The sequence below is a fragment of the Cololabis saira genome, chromosome 10 (assembly GCF_033807715.1).
Source record: "Cololabis saira isolate AMF1-May2022 chromosome 10, fColSai1.1, whole genome shotgun sequence".
Lineage (NCBI taxonomy): Eukaryota > Metazoa > Chordata > Actinopteri > Beloniformes > Belonidae > Cololabis > Cololabis saira.
This window is the reverse complement of record NC_084596.1, coordinates 3,757,440-3,778,545: the sequence shown is the minus strand read 5'-3', so window position 1 is coordinate 3,778,545 and position 21,106 is coordinate 3,757,440. Positions and strand designations below refer to the sequence as shown.

At 45.0% G+C, this 21,106-nt stretch overlaps 1 protein-coding gene and 2 non-coding genes across 3 annotated transcripts; 1 reads left to right on the top strand and 2 right to left on the bottom strand.

Moving 5' to 3' along the window:
- Positions 1 to 1,898: 1,898 nt before the first annotated feature.
- Positions 1,899 to 1,970, bottom strand: trnaw-cca (transfer RNA tryptophan (anticodon CCA)). The gene has a single exon. It is a non-coding gene; the product is annotated as a tRNA-Trp (tRNA).
- A 422-nt stretch (positions 1,971 to 2,392) lies between these two features.
- On the top strand, positions 2,393 to 2,466 carry trnai-aau (transfer RNA isoleucine (anticodon AAU)). Its single transcript has one exon. It is a non-coding gene; the product is annotated as a tRNA-Ile (tRNA).
- Positions 2,467 to 4,380: 1,914 nt separating this feature from the next.
- On the bottom strand, positions 4,381 to 20,259 carry LOC133452346 (zinc finger protein 239-like). The gene is made up of 2 exons (XM_061731595.1): positions 20,103 to 20,259; positions 4,381 to 5,725 (listed from the first exon to the last, which is right to left on the bottom strand). The coding sequence occupies exons 1-2, from the start codon at positions 20,160 to 20,162 to the stop codon at positions 4,901 to 4,903; spliced, it is 885 nt and encodes a 294-aa protein (XP_061587579.1). The 5' UTR covers positions 20,163 to 20,259; the 3' UTR covers positions 4,381 to 4,900.
- Between the last annotated feature and the right edge of the window lie 847 nt (positions 20,260 to 21,106).

Here is a 21,106-nt window from a genome sequence, read left to right as displayed (position 1 = left end):
ACGTTGTCTCCATGGTGATTCCTCCTACCAGAAACAACTGGGGCGTCACATATGAACATAACCTGCTGTGAGTCCAGTTGGACACACGTGCTGCCATGCCAGTGCTAGAATTTATTCTTTTTTTTTCCTTTTCTTTCGCCCAACAGTTCCTTTATACAAGAAAGCTACGTCTAAAAGGACACCATCATGTGATCATCTTGTCATAGGTGCATGCAGCTTGCTCAGTGCCAGTATGGGACCCGGACTAAAGGTCAATTATCACCTCTCCAAAAGGAAACTAAGGTTCCTTCACTCAGGGAGGGAGATAGGAGAAGGAGTTCAATAATACACACAATATTCTATCATTTAAAATAGGCACATGGGTTGGTGAAATAACCTGTCTAGTAAACAGGAGATCCTGGGTTCACATATATCTCACTGCTTGTTCTGGCAGTATTTCTCACACACTTGCTTAATTATAGCAGAGTACGTTGTCAGAAGTACTCCTGCTCTTAGTGAATGTGGATGCTGTTTTGTCATTCTATTGGAGAACTTCTAATCTCTCCTTATTTTTGTAATAACCGGAGAGGGTAGATAAAGAATCCTCTAAAGAGTGAATGTGAGCTAGGACACCAGATGTAACTAGCTGAAGGCTCTATAACCACAGAGGGACTTGAAGTCTCAATCTTCTCATCCGAAGTCAGCCTTGTCCATTAGGCCATGTGGTCCACGAGTTGATCCTCTTTCTCAAAACCTCAGAAATGTGCGTGCACCAGAATTAATGTGTGTGTGAAGGACTACAACTTGATCGGGATCATGCAGATTTGAATAATTCCAGGTACATACCAACGTTTTCTGTTGCAGCTAAAGTTACCGTAGATGCCCATTTAGTAGCCCGGGCGTTTAATATGCTAAATCCACTTGGACCCCAGGCGTTTATAAGAACCAGGCGGGTATTTGCACCAGGCTACAATTTATTTTTGCAATGAGCAGCACCAGACCATTACTTACAAAGAACATATGAGATCACCATAGTACCACTGGAACTAAAATTGTACACACTGTACACAACACAACACCTCACGACGAGCTCCCGATCACAAATCGTGAGCTCGCAAGAAAATCAAGCGTGTTTGAAATCCTGGTCGCTCCTCGTGAAGGAATCACAGCTGAAGCAGCTGCGACCGGATTTGACTCATCCTTTCACAGAGAGCATGCACAATCTCTGATGTTACGTCAAAAACTATTATTTGTAGTTTAAGTTTTGCAAATTCACATTACAAATCATGTTTTAATAGCAAAAAAAAAGAGCGCATTTCCACGTACGGTGCGGGTCGCCGCGTACCCTACGCCGTAGGCTCTGCGTTGTTGTAACGCGGAACCATAAATCAGCCTTTAGTGTGTGCGCTGTCTGCTGAACTCTTTTTTCTCTTCTCATTTTGCTGGGACGCCGGGTTCCTCCACCAAGACACAACTTTTGCGGTACGCGTTCTTTGTTGTGTCTAAAAATGATTCGCAGTGCACACACCCAATCAGAAACGGTACAGATATTTTGGGATTTTAATATATAAAAAAATAAAATTAAAAATAATAAAGAATCCCCTCGCCGCTCCACTCCGCTCACATGCTCTGATATACAAAGACAGTTTGTCTGTGTAACGGCGACACACGGAGCTGATCAGAGCAGTATGAACGATACTGTACACAATACAATGCAAATACAGTGTTATTACCAGGTTATTACCGGTAGTCGCCCGGGCGTTTAATTGAACCGGCGTTTATTATGCCAAATGGGCTCGGACCCCCGGCGGCTATTAGAGCACAGGCGCGTATTTACGCGCGGGCGACTATTTGGTCATCTACGGTAGTCTGGTTGGTGAACTCGTGAGGATGGATAAAACAAAACTGAAAGTTCATTATGACCCTGATGTGAGTTGAACACATAACCTTCTGATCTGGAGTCAGACGCGCTACCATTGAACCACAGAGCCATTTCTGACATTTCTGAGGTTGTTTAATGAACACAAATCTAATCATAGAGGGCAAAAAGTATTTAGTCAGACCACCAGTTGTGCAAGTTCTCCCAGTCAGTGCAGTATGTTCATACATCCACTTTCTTGTTTGCAAAAAGCTCTGGATAGATTTCAGTGAATCTCTCACAGGAATGTCATGTATGAGAGGAAGTCTTAAGTAGCAGAGGATGGTTTCCATCCATCCACCTCTGGGTTATGGGCCCAGCACGCTTCCGCTGCGCCACTCTGCTGTTTAACCAGGATGTGACTCCTGTTGCATTATGATCCTATTTTAGAACGACTGAGGTATCAGTGCATGTAACTCAAGGTTTTGTAAACAAGGCCTGGATCACAACATACACGTACCTAGATACATACAAAAAAGAACCATGTCACATGAAGGCAGGTTAGCTCAGATGGTCAGAGCGTGGTGCTAATAACGCCAAGGTCATGGGTTCAATCCCCATACTGGCCAAACTGGTGACCAGTTAAACTCTTAAAAAGTTTCAGATTTCAAAGATTGTATGCTTCATTGTTAACTTTGACAAAGAATTATTCATGTCTGCAGGATGAATAATGTTGCCATCAATTTATACGCTCTTTGCAGAAACCGAGCATATCTAAAGCTGGGTACACGTATATTTTCAAGCTGTGAGCGTATAGTGGTGAGTACTCTGCGTTGTGTAATTGGGTTATAAGAATAAATTTGACTTTGTAACTGTAATTGATAACTGTATTTCTAATGTAAGGGTTTTTTGGGTTTTTTTTCTGTCGTGACCCATTACTGTATAATTACATACTTTCAGTATGTATGCAAATGTACAATGGTCCATACACAATAACAAATATGTATGCTATAATGTCCACTTGTGCAATAACATCAGCACACACATGTCAGTGTGTGCCAGAAAAGTGGAATAGGGCAAAGTGAAATAAGCATTAGCACTTCACAAATCTCAGCATTAGAGCACTTAGCACTTTAAACATGACGGTCTCTTAATTGCTGGTATCAATTGTAACATGTTTTATTCCTTAATGATTTTTATCTAGTTCAGTCGTGTCTTTTAATGTTGTGTTTTTGTTGGCATGAATGTCATATCTCGTCTCCTTTGTCTGCTGGTGTCCGATTCTGTGTCTGGCATTAATTTGCCAGGGGGACGAATGGTGGAAATTAGCCTCTGGCTACAACCAGCATATTTACATGTGTTTATTAATATTTACAGTCCCTGTCAACAAATACAAGTGAATTGAATTGGTATTGCACTGGTGTAAAACTGGGGTTGCACTGGTACTGTCAGGAGGTTGTAGTGAGGGACCCAGATGCAGGAGAGCAGGAGGCAGGAGTTCCCAAAAACTGTGATTTATTAACTTAAAAACAGAACCAAAAACGCTGTTAAGCAGGATACAAAAACCAAACTGAACAAGAATCCAAAACTATGACAAAACCTGATGGGAAAAACATGGAGGGCAAAACAGTCCGGACCAGCAAGGAGCAGGGGAAAGACAAGACCAGATATACACAAAGGTTAATGAGACACAGGTGCAGACGATCAGGGCAGATGGAAACAGGAAGGTCAGACAAGAACTTAAACACAAGGACATGGGCTTAAAAATAAAAATGTCAACATGAAATATCAAACCCTGACAAGTACAGAAAAGGTACTGCTTTGGAACTGAACCGGTATTGCACTGACATTACAAGTGTACTGCACTGGTACTGAACTGCTGTTGCATTAGAATTTAAAGGTGACCTATTATGGCATTTAATGTATATTTTAAACAGGCCTTGAATGTCTTAAAAACAATCTAAAGCTTGTTTTTTCTACATAAATCATAAATCCAGCCTGTGGGCCCTGTCACTAGTTTTACCGCTTCTAACCTCTTTTTCTGCGCCTCATTTTTAGGGAAGGGGGGGGTATGATAATGAGGCTTTGTGCTGATTGGCTCCCTGAATGATGTGTAGCAGGGGAGGAGCATAAACCTCGCTCCGCCAGAGCAGCCCGAGCCTGTAAATAAATCCCAACACTGAATTTTCACAAATGGCAACTTTATTGTTAAAAAAATAAAATATGAGTTGTATATAAATAACATTTATGCACTATTTAAGCCGGATCTACCCGGCGGATGCTGAACGCTGGCCCCGGAGCCACGCCGGGCGCAGCGCTGCTAGAGCAGCGCGCATCACCGCGGCTTTAACGGGGGATCTGAACGGTTCCGACCGGCCGGGACCGCAGGAACCGGCCTGGACTGGTAGCAGGGACTCCCGGGGACCGACCTGCGGAATTTCAGCCGGATCTGCCCGGCGGATGCTGCGCGACGGGCGCCGCAACGCCACGGCGGGCGCACAGATCCGGTCCGCGGCGCATCCGCGGCGCATCCGCGGCGCATCGCCCGTTATCGGGGATCAAACCGACAGATTTGCCTGAAAATCTCGGAGGGTGAAGCTGGTCCGACCTGGGACAGACCCCCGAGGACCCAGCTCCCAAACCAACCGGGAACCTGGATGATTTAACCCGGATCCACTCCGCCGCGGCGCCACGTCCGACTGGCTTAAGGAAGCACCGCTCCAGCAGCGGAGAGAGCTGGTTGTGGGCGTGGTTTCAGCAGCGGAGGCTGAACCTATGGAAATCTGCTCCTGTCGTTACGTAACGACGGGAGCAGATTCTAATCGGCTCAAAAAAAACCACGTGACACTGGGGGACTCTGTCCGGCGGGGGTCAGAGACCCTGCAGAATTTCATGGGATTTCATCTCCCCTGTGCTGGCAGGGTGAGGGGAGACCACTTTATATATGTTAAAACAAGAAAAAACGTGTTTTTCATAATAGGTCCCCTTTAACCGAAGTTAAATTAAATCAGCAATGATCACAAATGTACACTTTTTATCCAGTGTGAATACGTTGGTGACTCCTTAGATGACTTGATGTGGCAAAACGTACTCCACACTGATCACACTAGTGTCTCTAGTGTGAATGCGTTGGTGAGCCGCTAGGTGACTTGGATTGGTAAAAGCCGCTCCACACTGATCACACCTGTAAGGCTTTTCTCCAGTGTGAATACGTTGATGTCTCGTTAGATCACCTTGCTCGGCAAAAGCCGCTCCACACTGACCACATCTGTAAGGCTTGAATACAGTGTGAATACGTTGATGTCTCGTTAGAGAACCTTGTCGGGCAAAAGCCGCTTCACACTGATCACACCTGTAAGGCTTCTCTCCAGTGTGAATACGTTGATGTCTCGTTAGAACACCTTGCTCGGCAAAAGCTGCTCCACACTGACCACATCTGTAAGGCTTGAATCCAGTGTGAATGCGTTGGTGAGTCGTTAGGTGACTTTCCCTGGCAAAAGCCGCTCCACACTGATCACACCTGTAAGGCTTTTCTCCAGTGTGAATGCGTTGGTGAGTCGTTAGAGAACCTTTCCCGGCAAAAGCCGCTCCACACTGATCACAACTGTAAGGCTTTTCTCCAGTGTGAATGCGTTGATGTTTCCTTAGAGAACCTTGTTGGGCAAAAGCCGCTCCACACTGATCACACCTGTAAGGCTTGTCTCCTCCAGTGTGAATACGTTGGTGGTTTATTAGATCAAATTGTCGGGTAAAAGCCACCCCGCAGTGATCACAGCTGTACGGTTTATCACCAGTGTGAGTTTTCTTATGGATCTTCAGGTTTGATGAAGTGGTGAAGACTTGCTCGCACTGATCACAGCAGTATCTTTTGGGTCTTCCTTTATGATTCTGTAACAGAGAAGATGACTTACATTATCTTGGCTGCATTATCAAAAGCCTTTTCAGTTTCAAGTATGGAGCTAGAACAGTCTCATAATTCACAAATGCACACGCCGATCCACAAACGCAAAAGGACAAAATTCACAAATGCACAGAACAATTCACACGTACGTAGGACAAGATACACAAATGTATTTTTGATGCACACACAAATATTACCTGATTTACAAAAAAAATGTTTCTCTGTGAGCTGCGCTGGATTTGCGTGTGACTTTTGAGACTCCCCTGACGTGACTCGATTCACAAATGCGTTTTTTTTTTAACACGGAAGGATCTGCAACCAATCAGATATCTTCCTTCGTTTCAGCCAATCATAAGAGCGCACCCCACGTGGGGGACGATTTACTCGTAAACCAATCAGATTGAAGGGGCGGATACACCTGCTGTTTGAGCTGCGTTGCGCCATTCGCTTCGAAAAAAGTGATTCAATATTTCGAATTGGTGGTGTAAAGATAAATAAACAAGACAGCAACACGGGATGGAGAGAAGATCACTGCTCTGCTTTTCTTGTGATCTCGGTAAAGAAAACAGCGCGATCGGAGATGGTTTGTCGGGCCGTTCAACCAGAGCCGTCGGGGACTGGAGAGCTCCAAGTCCTGCCGATGCAGCAAATGATGATGAGAAACAGCAGAGATATTTATGTATGTATCACCACCCACCTGCCCCCACTAGGTAATGAAGCCTATAATCGGGGACCAGAGAGAATGCAGTTCTGCCGAATTATGTTTAGTGGAGGCAGATATTATCTCATTACTGATATGATTTAACAGAAGATTCCTAAATTGATTAATACATAGATTGGATTTTTGTTTCCAGTTCATTAGAATGGTTTTCTTTGCGATACATAAGGCAGTGAGAACCAAGTGAGCCAGGTTAGATTCCATGTGGATGTCTCCCAAGTGACCTAGTATACATAGGGCCTGATTTACTAAAGGTTTGCGTGCGTAAAAACGCGTGCAAACTTGACATCACCCGCAAACCAATGTGCAAGCTGATCTACTAACAGCGTGCAAAGAGGACTGCGCCTCTCAAATGAGCAAAATAGCACACGCTGTTCATTTAGTACTTTTGCCCTGATGAATAATCAATATGGGGCGTACCCGCCAGAAAGCGCTAAATACTGGGAGGGGAAATGCAAATAAGTTAATTTACCACACGCAATGAGATTTACCAAGCCTGAAAGTAATTGCGGGGATTGTGATTGCGTCCGTATTTAATACGTTCGAAAGGAAGGTGCTAATCTGCCCAGCATTACGCACCGATGGCTGCTGTTATTGTGGTGTTGTGCCGTATTCAGCACCCCTGCCGTGAAAAGCACCCCCTCATACACATTCACACAAACACATACTTAGGAGTTTATATTATATATATTTACAAATATTATGGAAGACAACACAGTAAGCAGGCTATTAATTAATGACATCAATAACCATTTACTCGATTTTTGTTATCTGTGACTGTGATTGTGGGAAAGTATGACTATTGTGGAATCCATTTAAACATGAATCATTAACACAAAACTGGACGCTAAACAGAACGTGACACGGAATGAGAATATAATTTTTGTCATTGTGTGTACGTTGTCATTTGGAGTAAATTAAACATGAGCATTTAGTCCTTTTTGACATTTACTCGTGAATAAGAGATCTGTGGGTATATGTCGACGAGGGGGTGCTTTTCACGGCAGGGGTTCTGAACACGGCACAACACTTTTGATAATGTTTAAATTTCTTTGCTGTAGTTCATGAATGTGTTTATTTGCCTCTTCCACTAATATTTCTAACTCCACTGCGTCAAATTTCATTTAGCGCTTGCGATCCTGCTTTCCATCCAGACTCTCCATGGCGCAAACAGACACGCAAGACCTCATTTAAACACTGCGGTTTGCGCCTGTTATCAATTGCGCAAGCATTCTTAGTTGATGACCCGCAAAACACACAACAACAGCACGTGCAAACTTTTTCAGTGCACACGCAATTTAGTACTCTTTATTTAGGATCTTAGTAAATCGGGCCCATAGTGTGGGGAACACTATAATTCTCTAATTGAGCCATGTGGATAAATCCTCACAAATCTCCATCCAGAACCTCCGTACCGGTTTACAAAACCACAAAGCATGCATATAATTATCAGGGGTGTTCTCTGTGCACTGTGAGCAGATATTAGAGGTCGCAAAACCCATCTGGAACATCCTTTGTCCTGTATAATGTATTCTGTAAAGAACTTTGTACTGTATAAGTTGCAAGTTTGGATTCTTGGTCATAGTGAAAGTATTTAAACACATTTGTGACCAAATGGGGGTGGGGGGGTGACGACATCCACTGCCAATCCAGGAAGCAGGAACACACGGAGACACACGTCAAGCACTGGAAATCTGAAACAAAAAACCACAAACAAAACACGAAACCGGCACGGAGCCGACCAAAACACGAACAGCAATCGACCCAAATCTTGCAATCTGATCGCAGTCTGAGCTAAGCTACCGCTACCTAACCCCAAAAACTACAGAGCAAGCATGCAGGTGAACAAGCGAGTGTGTATGTCTATGTGTGTGTATGCGTGTATGTATATGATCATGCGTGTGTGTGTGTGTGTGTGTGTGTGTGTGTGTGTGTGTATATGCATGTGACTAAGTGACTATATGTGTGTGTGTGTGTGTGTGTGTGTGTGTGTGTGTGTGTGTGTGTGTGTGTAATAAACCAAACAAAGTTCCACCTGAAGTGTATCTGTAGTGGGGGAGGGGGGGGAGCAACCCCGCCACCCGCGAGACCAGAGGCCGACACTGAAGAGCCCGGAACCCAGGCCACCGGCAACCCCACAGAGGGGAGAAGTAGGAGGGAGGCAACCCACCGCCTGCGAGGCCCCCCCCCCCCCCGGCGGCCGCCGAGGGGGCCCGCGGGCGGGGCCCCCACGGCGCGGGAAGAAGCAGCCAGGGATCCCGCGGCGGCGGACCGCGACCCAGGCAATCCCCGGCCACCCGGTCCGGGCCGGACACGCGGCCAGGAGGCCCCCCCCCTTCAGGCCAACGACCCCCACCCGGCAGGGGGCCAGCCCGCCCGGAGAGACAGAGCCGCCCCGGCCGCCGACGCAGGCAGGCGCACCCGTCCCCCACGAAAGTGGCCCTCCAAGACCAGAGGGGCGCCCCGCCGCAGAGGCAGCGGGCAGCGGGGGGGACCGGAGACGGGCCCGGAGAGAGGGAACCCCCCAACAAGGCGACACCCGTGCAGGCCCGACAACAGGGGGCCCCAGACCCAGGCATCCCATTCATTCATCCATTCAACTATCCGATATCTATACTAATAATAATATGATATACTATACATAATAATAATACTACTAATAATAATAATAATAATAATAATAATAATAACCATCTTTGTATAATATAATAATGATAAATTATTAAGTTTTGATGTCCTGCCAATGGAGGCCAGAATCCTCCATGGCAGGACCCTTCCATACCGCATTCTCACCGACACAGACACACAATCACGCACCGTTTCCCCCTCCCCGGAGGAGTCCAGCACCGCCAGAAGGCACCCCAGGCTGCACGGCGAGCCCCGCCAGGCCCGGGAACCCCGACCCACCCATCCCAGGCCGGTGAGGGAGCGCGGGTGATGTGGGACCCCCTCCTGCCCCTGGTGTTGAGTGTATGTGAATAATGCCATAAAAACAGGGAAGGGGGAGGGCCAAGTATCGATTTGACACCGACCCCCCCCCGTCCCGAACTACGTGTCCTTGTCAAATGTATTTATTAAGTGTTGAATGTGCAGTGTCTATTTTGCTGTTAAAACCGTGAGGCGGGGAGTGCCGGGCCACGCGGGACAATGCCCCCCACGACCCGGACCCCCCACCCTTCGCCTATGTGCGTATGAATCGTGTAGGGGGGGAAGGAGGGGGAGCGGAGGCCGAAGCCAGGAAGCAGGACCAGCAAAGCCGGCCCTGATAAGACACCCGCGTCCCCCCACCGGCCATCCAGTAGCCAGGGCCCCACCGTACCTCCATGGGCGCCCCTAGCGCCGCCGGAGCCCCCAGACGGAGGGGGAAACAGTCCAACATCCTCCCATTCATACTGACAACATAAGACATAGACACCTGGGAATGGTGCCACCCCGCCGCCGTGCCTGCCCGTGCACCCCCCGGTCAGGGGAGGCCCGATCCCCGGACCCGGACCCGGCCCCACCCCCCCCCCCCCGAGGCCACCCCGGCGGACACCCCAAGGGTCACGGAGTCCCCACATCCGCAGGGGCACTCGGCCCCTGCCCAGCGACGGAGGACCAAGGCAGCAATGCCCCCCAGCGCAGACAGCCACCCCCCACCCAGGCAGGGCCGGGCCCTCCGAGTGGGACCCCCCCGTCCACGGCCCAGCCCCCCCCGGGAGACCCGGAGACGCCCAAGCCACAGCCCCCCGCCCGAGCCCCCCCAGCCATCCCCCCCCCCCCACCGCCCCCCAGGGGCCACCGGAGGCCCGCGCCCCAGACCCCCCAAGCCGGCCCCCAACCCCAAGGGCTACGAGATCACCACCCCCCCGCCCCCACTAGGTAACGAAGCCAATAATCGGGGACCACAGAGAGTGCAATTCAGCCGAATGTTGTTCAGTGGAGGCAGACATTATCTCACTACTAATATGATCTGATAAAAGATTCCTAAAATGGTTGATACATAAACTGGATTTTTGTTTCCAATTTACTAGAATGGTTTTCTTTGCGATACATAAGGCAGTGAGAAGCCGGTGTGTCCAATTAGGTTCTATTTGAGTGTCTCCCAGGTGACCTAATATACATACCGTGGGGCACACTGGGATTCTGTGGTTGATCCATGTGGATAAATCCTCACAAATCTCCTTCCAGAACCTCTGTACCGGTGTACAGAACCATAAAGCATGCATATAATTATCAGGAGTGTTCTCTGTGCACTGTGAACAGATATTAGAGGTGACAAAGCCCATCTGGAACATCCTTTGTCCAGTATAATGTATTCTATGAAGAACTTTGTACTGTATAAGTTGTAAGTTTGGGTTTTTAGTCATAGTAAACGTATTTAAGCATATTTGTGACCAAGAAAACTGGTCGGTATTAAGAGAGAGATCCGCCTCCCACTTGGAGATCGGGAGAGAGACTGAATCGTCCAGTTTAGACACTAACCTGTAGAGTTTTGATAACAACTTTAAAGTGCTTAGATTCAATAAATCTATTATCTTAGCGGGAAGTTGTAAATCTAATTGGCTAATTTTGTATGTTTTATTTATTATGGCCTTAAGTTGTTGATACTCTAAAAATGTATTCCTGCTAACTCCGTATTGAACAATAAGTGTATTGAAAGGTACAAACTGTCCTCCTACAATTACGTGCTGTAAATACCGTATTCCTTGATCTCTCCATTGAACGAAATTAACTATCTTTTTATCATTTTTCACGATGTCTGGGTTGTTCCATATGGGTGTACGGTCACATGGAAAAAGTGAAATTTTAGCTACTTTAAGAAATTCCCACCAAGCTGATAAAGTTGTGCTAATATTAATGCTTTTGAAACATTGATGATGTTTGATACTTTGACTAATGAATGGTAACTCTGAGATTTCTAGTTCAAACACTTGCTCTGAGTCCAGCCATTGACTATCTAAAGGATGATCTTTTGACCATTTTACAATATACTGTAATTTATTGGCTATGAAGTAATACTGAAAATTAGGTAACTCTAAACCTCCATATTCTTTGAATTTTTGCAATGTCTTTAAACTAATACGTGGAGTTTTATTTTTCCACAGAAATTTTGAAACATATGAGTCCAACGATTTAAACCAGGAAAGAGGGGGTTTGCATGGTATCATTGAGAAAAAATAATTTACTTTTGGTAAAACCATCATTTTAATGGTGGCTATTCTACCCATGAGCGAAATGGGGAGAGAGCTCCATCTGGAAAGATCATCTTCTATTTTCTTTATAAGCTGAACATAATTTAATTTTATTAACTCTGACAGCCTAGGGGAGATGTTTATGCCTAAATATCTAATGTTCCCTGATTGTAATTGAGTATTTGTTATATTCCTAAAATTGCAGTTAACACACAAAACAGTGGATTTAGACCAATTAATAGAATAATCAGACAGAGATGAAAATCCCTCTATAAGTGCAATTGTCTGTGATAGTGAAGATCGTGAGTTCTGGAGGAAGAGGAGTACGTCATCCGCATAAAGACTTATTTTGTGCTCTAATATTTTACATTGTATACCTTTAATATTTTGATTTTGTCTAATAGCTGCTGCTAAAGGTTCAATAAATATTGCAAATAATGAGGGAGAGAGAGGGCAACCCTGTCTAGTGCCTCTTTGCAAGGTAAAACTTGTAGAGATTTGATCATTTGTCCTTACACGTGCCTTGGGAGAGCTGTATAATATTTTTATCCAGTCAATGAAAGATTCGCCAAATCCAAATTTATGCAAAGTTGCCAATAGAAACTTCCAATTTACCTTATCAAATGCTTTTTCCGTGTCTAAGGATATAATAGTAGTCTCCTGTTTATTGATAGTCGAATAGTCTATAATATTTATACTTTATATATGTTAAAGCAAGAAAAAAGCTGGTTTTCATAATAGGTCCCCTTTAAATTTGTTTGATGATCTGAAACATTTAAGTGTGACAAACATGCAAAAAAATGTTTTTTGCAAATAAGAAATCAGGAAGGAGGCAAACACTTTTTGACACAACCAGGGATTAAAGCAAAAAAAATATTTTTGACTGAAAAAATGTTTTCAGACCAGTTCATATTCCCCCTCCATCTATGCGCTGCACCACACTTTAACCTTTTATACTTGCAGTTGGTGCCTGCGTAGTACGCGAGGAGAGCCCGTCATACCGGTGGTGACCAATAGGGGGCAGTAAGCAGAGCAACAGTTGGAAAAGTGATATATATTTAGTAGCAGCGGTAGCAGATTAGAACAACGAACAAGTTTACAGGACAATATTGGATGATGTAGGAGATTATAACATCGTGTGAATGTGTTTGAATGTGTATGAATGTTTGGTGGTGGTCGGAGGGGCCGTTTGGCGCGATATGGCAGCCACGCTTCTGTCAGTCCTCAGGGCAGCTGTGGCTACAAACGTAGCAGCTGTGGCTACAAACGTAGCAGCTGTGGCTACAAACGTAGCAGCTGTGGCTACAAAACGTAGCAGCTGTGGCTACAAAACGTAGCAGCTGTGGCTACAAACGTAGCAGCTGTGGCTACAAACGTAGCAGCTGTGGCTACAAACGTAGCTACCACATCCGGGGAGAATGTGTATGAATGAATAATGATCTCTGTAAAGCTCTGGGTGCCTTGAAGGAGCTATATAAAACCAAGCCATCATTATTATTATTACTACTTTTTAACCCCCTTCCCTGTATGTATGTATGTATGTATGTATGTATGTATGTATGTATGTATGTATGTATGTATGTATGTATGTATGTATGTATGTATGTATGTATGTATGTATGTATGTATGTATGTATGTATGTATGTATGTGTGTATGTGTGTATGTGTGTATGTATGTATGTATGTATGTATGTATGTATGTATGTATGTATGTATGTATGTATGTATGTATGTATGTATGTATGTATGTGTGTATGTGTGTATGTGTGTATGTGTGTATGTATGTATGTATGTATGTATGTATGTATGTATGTATGTGTGTATGTGTGTATGTATGTATGTATGTATGTGTGTATGTATGTATGTATGTATGTGTGTGTGTGTGTGTGTGTGTGTGTGTGTGTGTGTGTGTGTGTGTGTGTGTGTGTGTGTGTGTGTGTGTGTGTGTGTGTGTGTGTGTGTGTGTGTGTGTGTGTGTGTGTGTGTGTGTGTGTGTGTGTGTGTGTGTGTGTGTGTGTGTGTGTGTGTGTGTACTGCTGCCAACACGTGAGTTTCTTCATTGAGGGAGTAATAAAGGACTATCTTATCTTATTATTATTGTTTTGGTTATAATCCCTGTATAATATAAAGATAAAACAGAAGGTCATATATTTGGGGATTGTTATCTCTAAGGACAAAACAGCAATTGAAAAGGTGAATATTTGGAACAATGTGGACATGTGTAAGTCAATTCTAAACAGGTGGCTGCAAAGGGATATTTCAATTTTTGGCAGAGTCTTATCAAAAATGGATAGTCTGTCCAGACTCATTTATCCGGCATTCTCCTTACCCATCTCAACACGAATGATCAAAACAATAAAAACAGTTAATTTTAAGTTCATATGAAGAAATAGATGTCGATATATCAGAAAGATTGACATGGTAAAAAACTATGATGATGTTGAATGTGATCAATTTCAATATTATGAATGGTATCTTGTAGTGCTGGGCGGTATGACCAAAAATTTATATCACGGTATTTTTCAAAATTATATCGGTTTCACGGTATATCACGGTATTTTTTTTTTCATGCACAACTGGATGTTAACCACATTTTCTAATGATTTGGAAAGGAATTGCTGCAGTAAATTGGCTTAGAATGGCCTATTTTACTGTCATGAGGAGGAAATATTGTAGAAAAACATTAATGTCCACACTAGTATAAATACAGGTTTGCATGGCCTCACAAAATGATGCCCACATGTGTCCGCTGTAAACAATGCAACTGCTAAATAGTGATGCACCCAAATGAAAATTTGTGGCCGAAACCGAAACCGAAAATAATAATAAACACTTGGCCGAATACCGAACAATACCGAACATGGTTCTTCAGCAGTTTTTCATTTATTTTGCCAATTTTTTCACCATTGCATAAATCAAATAAATTTGATTTAGGCATGCTTTTAAAAGAAAAAAATCTTTTACAAAATTACAAGGTAGAAAATATTTATTGAACATAAAAAACTGAACATGTTTTAATTTCCCAGCATTATGTTGTTTTGGTTCCACCTCCTGGTGAATGTTAGGTAAAATTCTTATGTGGTTACTTTTTGGTTGACCAACGATTTATGTTTGTGGTGCAACCGGTACGGGAGCGGCCAGTCTATTTCCTTATATTACAACGCCGTTATTAATTGTTCGGGTTTTTTCCCACTTATTCCACCGAACACGAAAGTGTTTTTTTGCCATTTTCAGCCGAACAGTTTGGGTTACCGAACAATCGGTGCATCACTACTGCTAAACAGTCCCCTCACAAACAGTGTCCAGCGGCGCCGCGCTACGTTCCCAACGTTGTGTACGCTACTGTACATACTCACCTGTATTACGGTATATGAAAAATTCACATCATAAGAAAAATAAACACCGGTATTCGGTATGAACCGGTATACCGCCCAGCACTAGTGTCTTGAAACTGAAATGGTTAAAATCTTTCCTTACAAATAGACATTCCATCTGGTTTATTTTTCCTAATATGATTTTCCAAAAAATGGGTGGAATAGACTTTCTTCTACACTGTGACTTTGATTGTAACGAATCACCTTTTAAACTCCCGTTTTTCCATCAGCAAGTCCTTCTCTATTGGAAATTGATTCATAGTCATAATTTTACACCACACAACACACCTGTATGGAACAACAGGTACATTTTACTCAGTAGAAAATCTGTTTCTATAGAGGATTGGAAATACAAAGGAGTCTGGGCTATTGCACACTTTCTGGATAATACTGGTAATGTGTTACAGTTTGAGGATTTTTGCAAAAGATACAAAATTCAATGTACTGTTAAGCATTAACATAATAAAAGCCATACCAATTTCTCTGAGGTCGATGGTTAGAGAAGACATTCGTCACTAAGGTCTCCTGAACTGAGACAGCTCTGCATTAAAGGTTTAGATTTCTGTGACTTTAAATGTACTAACAAAGTCATTAGAAACATTTTGCTATATTATATATTATATTAATAATATTACTTTGTTGAAGACAAGAATTTGGACTTTGCCCTTAATAATTTGGTGTTATTGGGAAAGTTCTTCATTCACAAATGTAGATTTTTTTAAGACCAAACCGTGTTTGACCCAGTGGAGAAATGAGCTAAAGCTCTTGAGTAAGTCCTTGAGTCTTGTTACAGAAAAGAAAGCCCTTAAACTGTTTTCTTTATCAGACCGGGAACAGCCGGGATCAGACCGGGCACAGCCGGGATCAGACCGGGATCAGACCGGAATCAGACCGGGAACAGACCGGGATCAGACCGGAATCAGACCGGGAACAGACCGGGATCAGACCGGAATCAGACCGGGAACAGCCGGGATCAGACCGGGAACAGCCGGGACCAGACCGGGAACAGCCGGGATCAGACCGGGATCAGACCGGGAACAGCCGGGATCAGACCGGGAACAGCCGGGATCAGACCGGGAACAGACCGGGAACAGACCGGGAACAGCCGGGATCAGACCGGGAACAGCCGGGATCAGACCGGGAACAGCCGGGACCAGACCGGGAACAGCTGGGACCAGACCGGGATCAGACCGGGAACAGACCGGGAACAGCCGGGATCAGACCGGGAACAGCCGGGATCAGCCGGGAACAGCCGGGATCAGACCGGGAACAGCCGGGATCAGACCGGGAACAGCCGGGATCAGCCGGGATCAGACCGGGAACAGCCGGGATCAGACCGGGAACAGCCGGGACCAGACCGGGAACAGCTGGATCAGACCGGGAACAGCCGGGACCAGACCGGGAACAGCCGGGATCAGACCGGGATCAGACCGGGAACAGCTGGGATCAGACCGGGAACAGCGCCACTAGTGGCCAGAGCGAGAACTGCAGGTCACGTACGCGTTCAGTGTCTTTTTGAGAACATGCCTGTCGACGCGCCAAATGAACGCAGGATACGCGTGACGTCATCGATGCGTACGCGTTCTGAAGGGCAAGCATAAATGAGCCTTAAGAACGGCCCCTTTTCTGCCGTGCGGTCGCTTCCCACAGGTTTCAAGTTAAAAAGTTAAATGCTGTATTAGCCCTTCTGTTTTCTGTTTTTTAAATCACCATTTGATTCAATCTTATATTAATGTGGGTTAGTGTTATTAAAAATGTTTTGAGCTGTTGCCTGAATTATAGGACTGTAAAATAACTAGTGAAATAATAATTTCACAATAATTATTGTGAAATAACTAAAAAAGAAATCACTGAAATGGGTCTTTCAATATCCATTTAAAGTGCAAAAAAGAAGGAAATTGCAACAGTAAACAAATAATTGTAGCTTGTCTAATTTATTCTGTCACCAGACACTCAGCTGGACATGAAGCACCTGGCATTTTCCAGGAGTGTCATGACAAACCGTGTGTCCAATAACAGAAGAAACCAGCCAGCACGTACCCGGACATCACCCCCACCTGTGATAAATACAACTCTTTTTCACATGTAGTGGCTGTGCCCTCCGCGATTACAAGTTTTTTGGAATGAAGTTTTCCACACCCTATGACTGCTTTGTTCGGTCCTTGTAGCGATGACGATCTACCGAGCGTCAACTGATCTTTCTCCTGCTGGCCAGGCCGGCCATTCTGCTTAGATGGAAGGGGACGGCCTCGCCCACACACACTCAGTGGCTCCGAGACATTATGCACTTTTTACTCTAGAGCAGGGGTGGCCAACCCTGGTCCTGGAGAGCCACACTCCTGCATGTTTTAGATGTTTCCCTGCTTCAGCACACCTGATTCTAATTAATGGTCCTAATTAGCTTGTCATCAAGGTCTGCACAATTCTGTTGATGACACAGGTACTTGTATCAGGGTGTGTTGAAGCAGGAAACATCTAAAACATGCAGGAATGTGGCTTTTGAGGACCAGGGTTGGCCACTTCTGCTCTAGAGAAAATAAGATTTTCAATTACAGGCTCAGAGGGTGAAAGACCTGGCAACCCTTTTAAACTTATTTCCACGATTCTCATGCAACATAGATTATACGGTGAGAGAGTGAACACGGTGGACCCTTGACGTTTGAGAAGCTCAAGGTTTAGATATTAATACGCCTGCCAACTTTGTTTTCCTCTTTTTATGTGCCTTTTACTACTAAAGATTTGGGTGGGGGGTTGGTGGGGCCACTGTACTACCTCATGATTACCAGATTTCCTTTTGTTTTTATAAATAACTATTTTAATACCATCTAAACCTGCCCAGCCCTCAGTGGGGGGTATTTTAGTTTTTGTTATGGTTGTGATGTATTCTCAATGTAACATTGTTACTTTTATATTCCCCCTTGACCCCCCACTCCCCGTACCCTCATTCATACAACACACACACATACACACAGCTTACTATACAGATGCAGACACACCCGGCACCCCCACCCTGGTGATAGAAATGGAGTCTGGCTGAGCTGATAGACCAACACCGTCCTATGGAGCCGTCCACACAGAGAGCTGTCCAAGCCCCCGACTACAGGGGACACCACTGCAGAGACCCCCCCCCACCCAGACAGAGAGGGGCCCCCACCACGGCTATAAAGCCCTGGAGCAGGACCCCCAACTATCCAGACCTGGAGCAGGACCCCCAACTATCCAGACCTGGAGCAGGACCCCCAACTATCCAGACCTGGAGCAGGACCCCCAACTATCCAGACCTGGAGCAGGACCCCCAACTATCCAGGACAGCAGGACCCCCAACTATCCAGACCTGGAGCAGGACCCCCAACTATCCAGGACAGCAGGACCCCCAACTATCCAGACCTGGAGCAGGACCCCCAACTATCCAGACCTGGAGCAGGACCCCCAACTATCCAGGACAGCAGGACCCCCAACTATCCAGACCTGGAGCAGGACCCCCAACTATCCAGGACAGCAGGACCCCCAACTATCCAGACCTGGAGCAGGACCCCCAACTATCCAGACCTGGAGCAGGACCCCCAACTATCCAGACCAGGAGCAGGACCCCCAACTATCCAGACCTGGAGCAGGACCCCCAACTATCCAGACCTGGAGCAGGACCCCCAACTATCCAGACCTGGAGCAGGACCCCCAACTATCCAGACCTGGAGCAGGACCCCCAACTATCCAGGACGAACGTACTTATTTATAGGGCTGGGCGATATATCGAGATTTTAATATATATCGATATATTTTCGAACGCAATATGGTACAAGACAAGATGGTTTATATCGATTATAAAAAAAAATTATGATTTTGATATAGCTTATTTTGTGACAAATTGACTTGAATAAAATTGTTGCGATCACTGGTTGCGATACATTTGATGTGATGTGACATTTAATCTGTTACACTGTAACGAATGCACAGCAGGACGTGGCATGTATTTTTGTTTGCAGTAGAAATATAATCACCAAGATTGTGATGAGCCAGTTTCTTTTGCGCTCTTTAAGTGTGTGCCCAGTTAACAGGCACAGGATTTTTGCACTTCTCGCTGTGGCTTTGTATATTATTAATTATTAATTCCATTTTTGACCTTATGATGTTGTGATCCGAATCTTTACAGCCTATGTTATTGATTTCATTATTAATTTTATTTCTGAAGTTACGATATTGTGATCCGAATAATTAGACACAAGCTGTTTGCACTTCTCGTTGCGGCTGCACTTTGTAGCCTATGTTATTAATTTCACTAATAATTAAATTTCTTAAGTCATGATGTTGTGATCCGAAACAATATTGCCAATGCATAGTTGTTTGTTTTCATTAATTATGCATATGGAATAAATAGGCTACACTTGTCGCATTTTGGATGTCTCAGAGTCAGAGTCAGAGTCAGAGTCATTTTTATTGTCCCTCTAGGGGAAATTCTTTTAGCAGTCTGGGAAAACAGTCATCATCATACAAACACAGACATACCAAAAGAACAATTAAAACATTAAAACGTGACATAGTAACCATAATAGTGAGTAAAAGCTCTGGTTATTGGCAGGCGCATGGGTGCTGTCCGGTGCTGAATCTGTCACCTTTGCACGTGAAACATTTTTGCCATTGCCTTGTAGTCGCTGTATTAGGCTTAGTTATTTTGTTGAATATTCTTTGGCTAAATAAAACTACTTTTATATCAAACATGCTCGTGCTGTGTATCATAGCTGCTTTTATTGAAAAAACGAGAAGCTTCTTATAAAGTAACTGAAGTCATGAAAATCAATATTTTTCTTAGCACCCCCACGTATCGGTCAAGCTCCCCCTTAGCACCGGGAGAGAAAAAATCCTGGCGCCGTGCTTGCCCAGACATGATGTTAATGAGCAAACGCTCTCCATGCGACGTCTCTACGATTTAAGGCTGATTTATGGTTCCGCGTTACACCGACGCAGAGCCTACGCCGTAGGTGTAACGGTGTAACGCAGAACCATAAATCAGCCTTTAGGTTTGGTTCGTCAGCAGGAAACAGACGGACCGAGAACGAGCGGGTTCTGGTTCTGGTTCTGGTTCTGGACCCGAACACTGACCTGCAGACCAGCAGCTTTAGTCCTGCTGGACTCGGAGTGCTGGTCCTGGTTCTGGTTCATCTCCTGGTTCTGGTTCTGGTTCTGGTCCCGGTCCGTCTGCAAACACGTGGCCTCCACTCGAGCGTTGCTGCTGAAAATGTGGATTAAAGCAAAGACGTTCTATTTCGTCCCTACTGACCGCCAGGCGGTGCTGTAAGCACTGGATATCTCCCCTCGCGCATGCGCATGTCGAGTACAATACCAACAATGTCACGTCACCCGTGACCCCTGCATGACCCCCGGAAGGGGTATATCTTCCGGGGTCAAGCATGGGATCGGCTCCTCATTCTTCTCGCATCGCGCTGAAGTACAGGACGGAAATAGAAGGCTGGTTAAAAGCTTCTTCCTTTCCTCCCTACAACCGCCGGCCTCTGTGCAGCTTCGTGCCGTAAGGTAGGAGTAACGATCTCTGTCGTCCTCCGAGAGGCTGTGGCCACGCGGTATTTATTGGTGTTCGTTGCGGCGGCGGCGGCGTCTCCCCGCCCCGCCCCCCTGGGCCAGCTGGCAGAAGGTAAGCTGTAGGCTGCGCCCGACACCTGAATATTATTCTGTGCAGTTATTTTTTCTGCAAAAAAAAAAAAAAAAAAAAAAGAAGACAGAAAAGGATTATTATTTATTTTTTTTTCTAAAAAAAAAAAAAAAAAACAACACCTTTTTTTGTCCTTCTTACAGCCGTGGTGAAGGCCACGCCCCTCTCCCACCGGCACACTTGTGGTGACGACAGCGTTTCGCTCCCTCTCCCACTTTATTAAAGTGACAACATTATTTTTTTCCTTGCAGATTATTTTTTCTTTAAAAAAAATAATAATATAAGAAAGGAAAAGAACAGCGCCTTTTTGCCTGTTTTGCGGCAGTGGTGACGGCAGCGTTTCCGCTCCCTCTCCCACCGGCTCGTTCAGGGTGACGGCAGCATTTGCTCCCTCTCCCACTTACTGATGTGATATTGTTATTTTTCCTTGCAGTTA

What these genes read in the sequence shown, in the direction of transcription:
- LOC133452346 (XM_061731595.1), bottom strand. Translation starts at nt 20,162, where the DNA reads ATGAACCAGAACCAGGACCAGCACTCCGAGTCCAGCAGGACTAAAGCT. An exon ending in CTAAAGCTGCTGGTCTGCAG is followed by an intron (nt 5,726 to 20,102) that starts GTCAGTGTTCGG and finishes TCTCTGTTACAG; the next exon opens with AATCATAAAGGAAGACCCAA.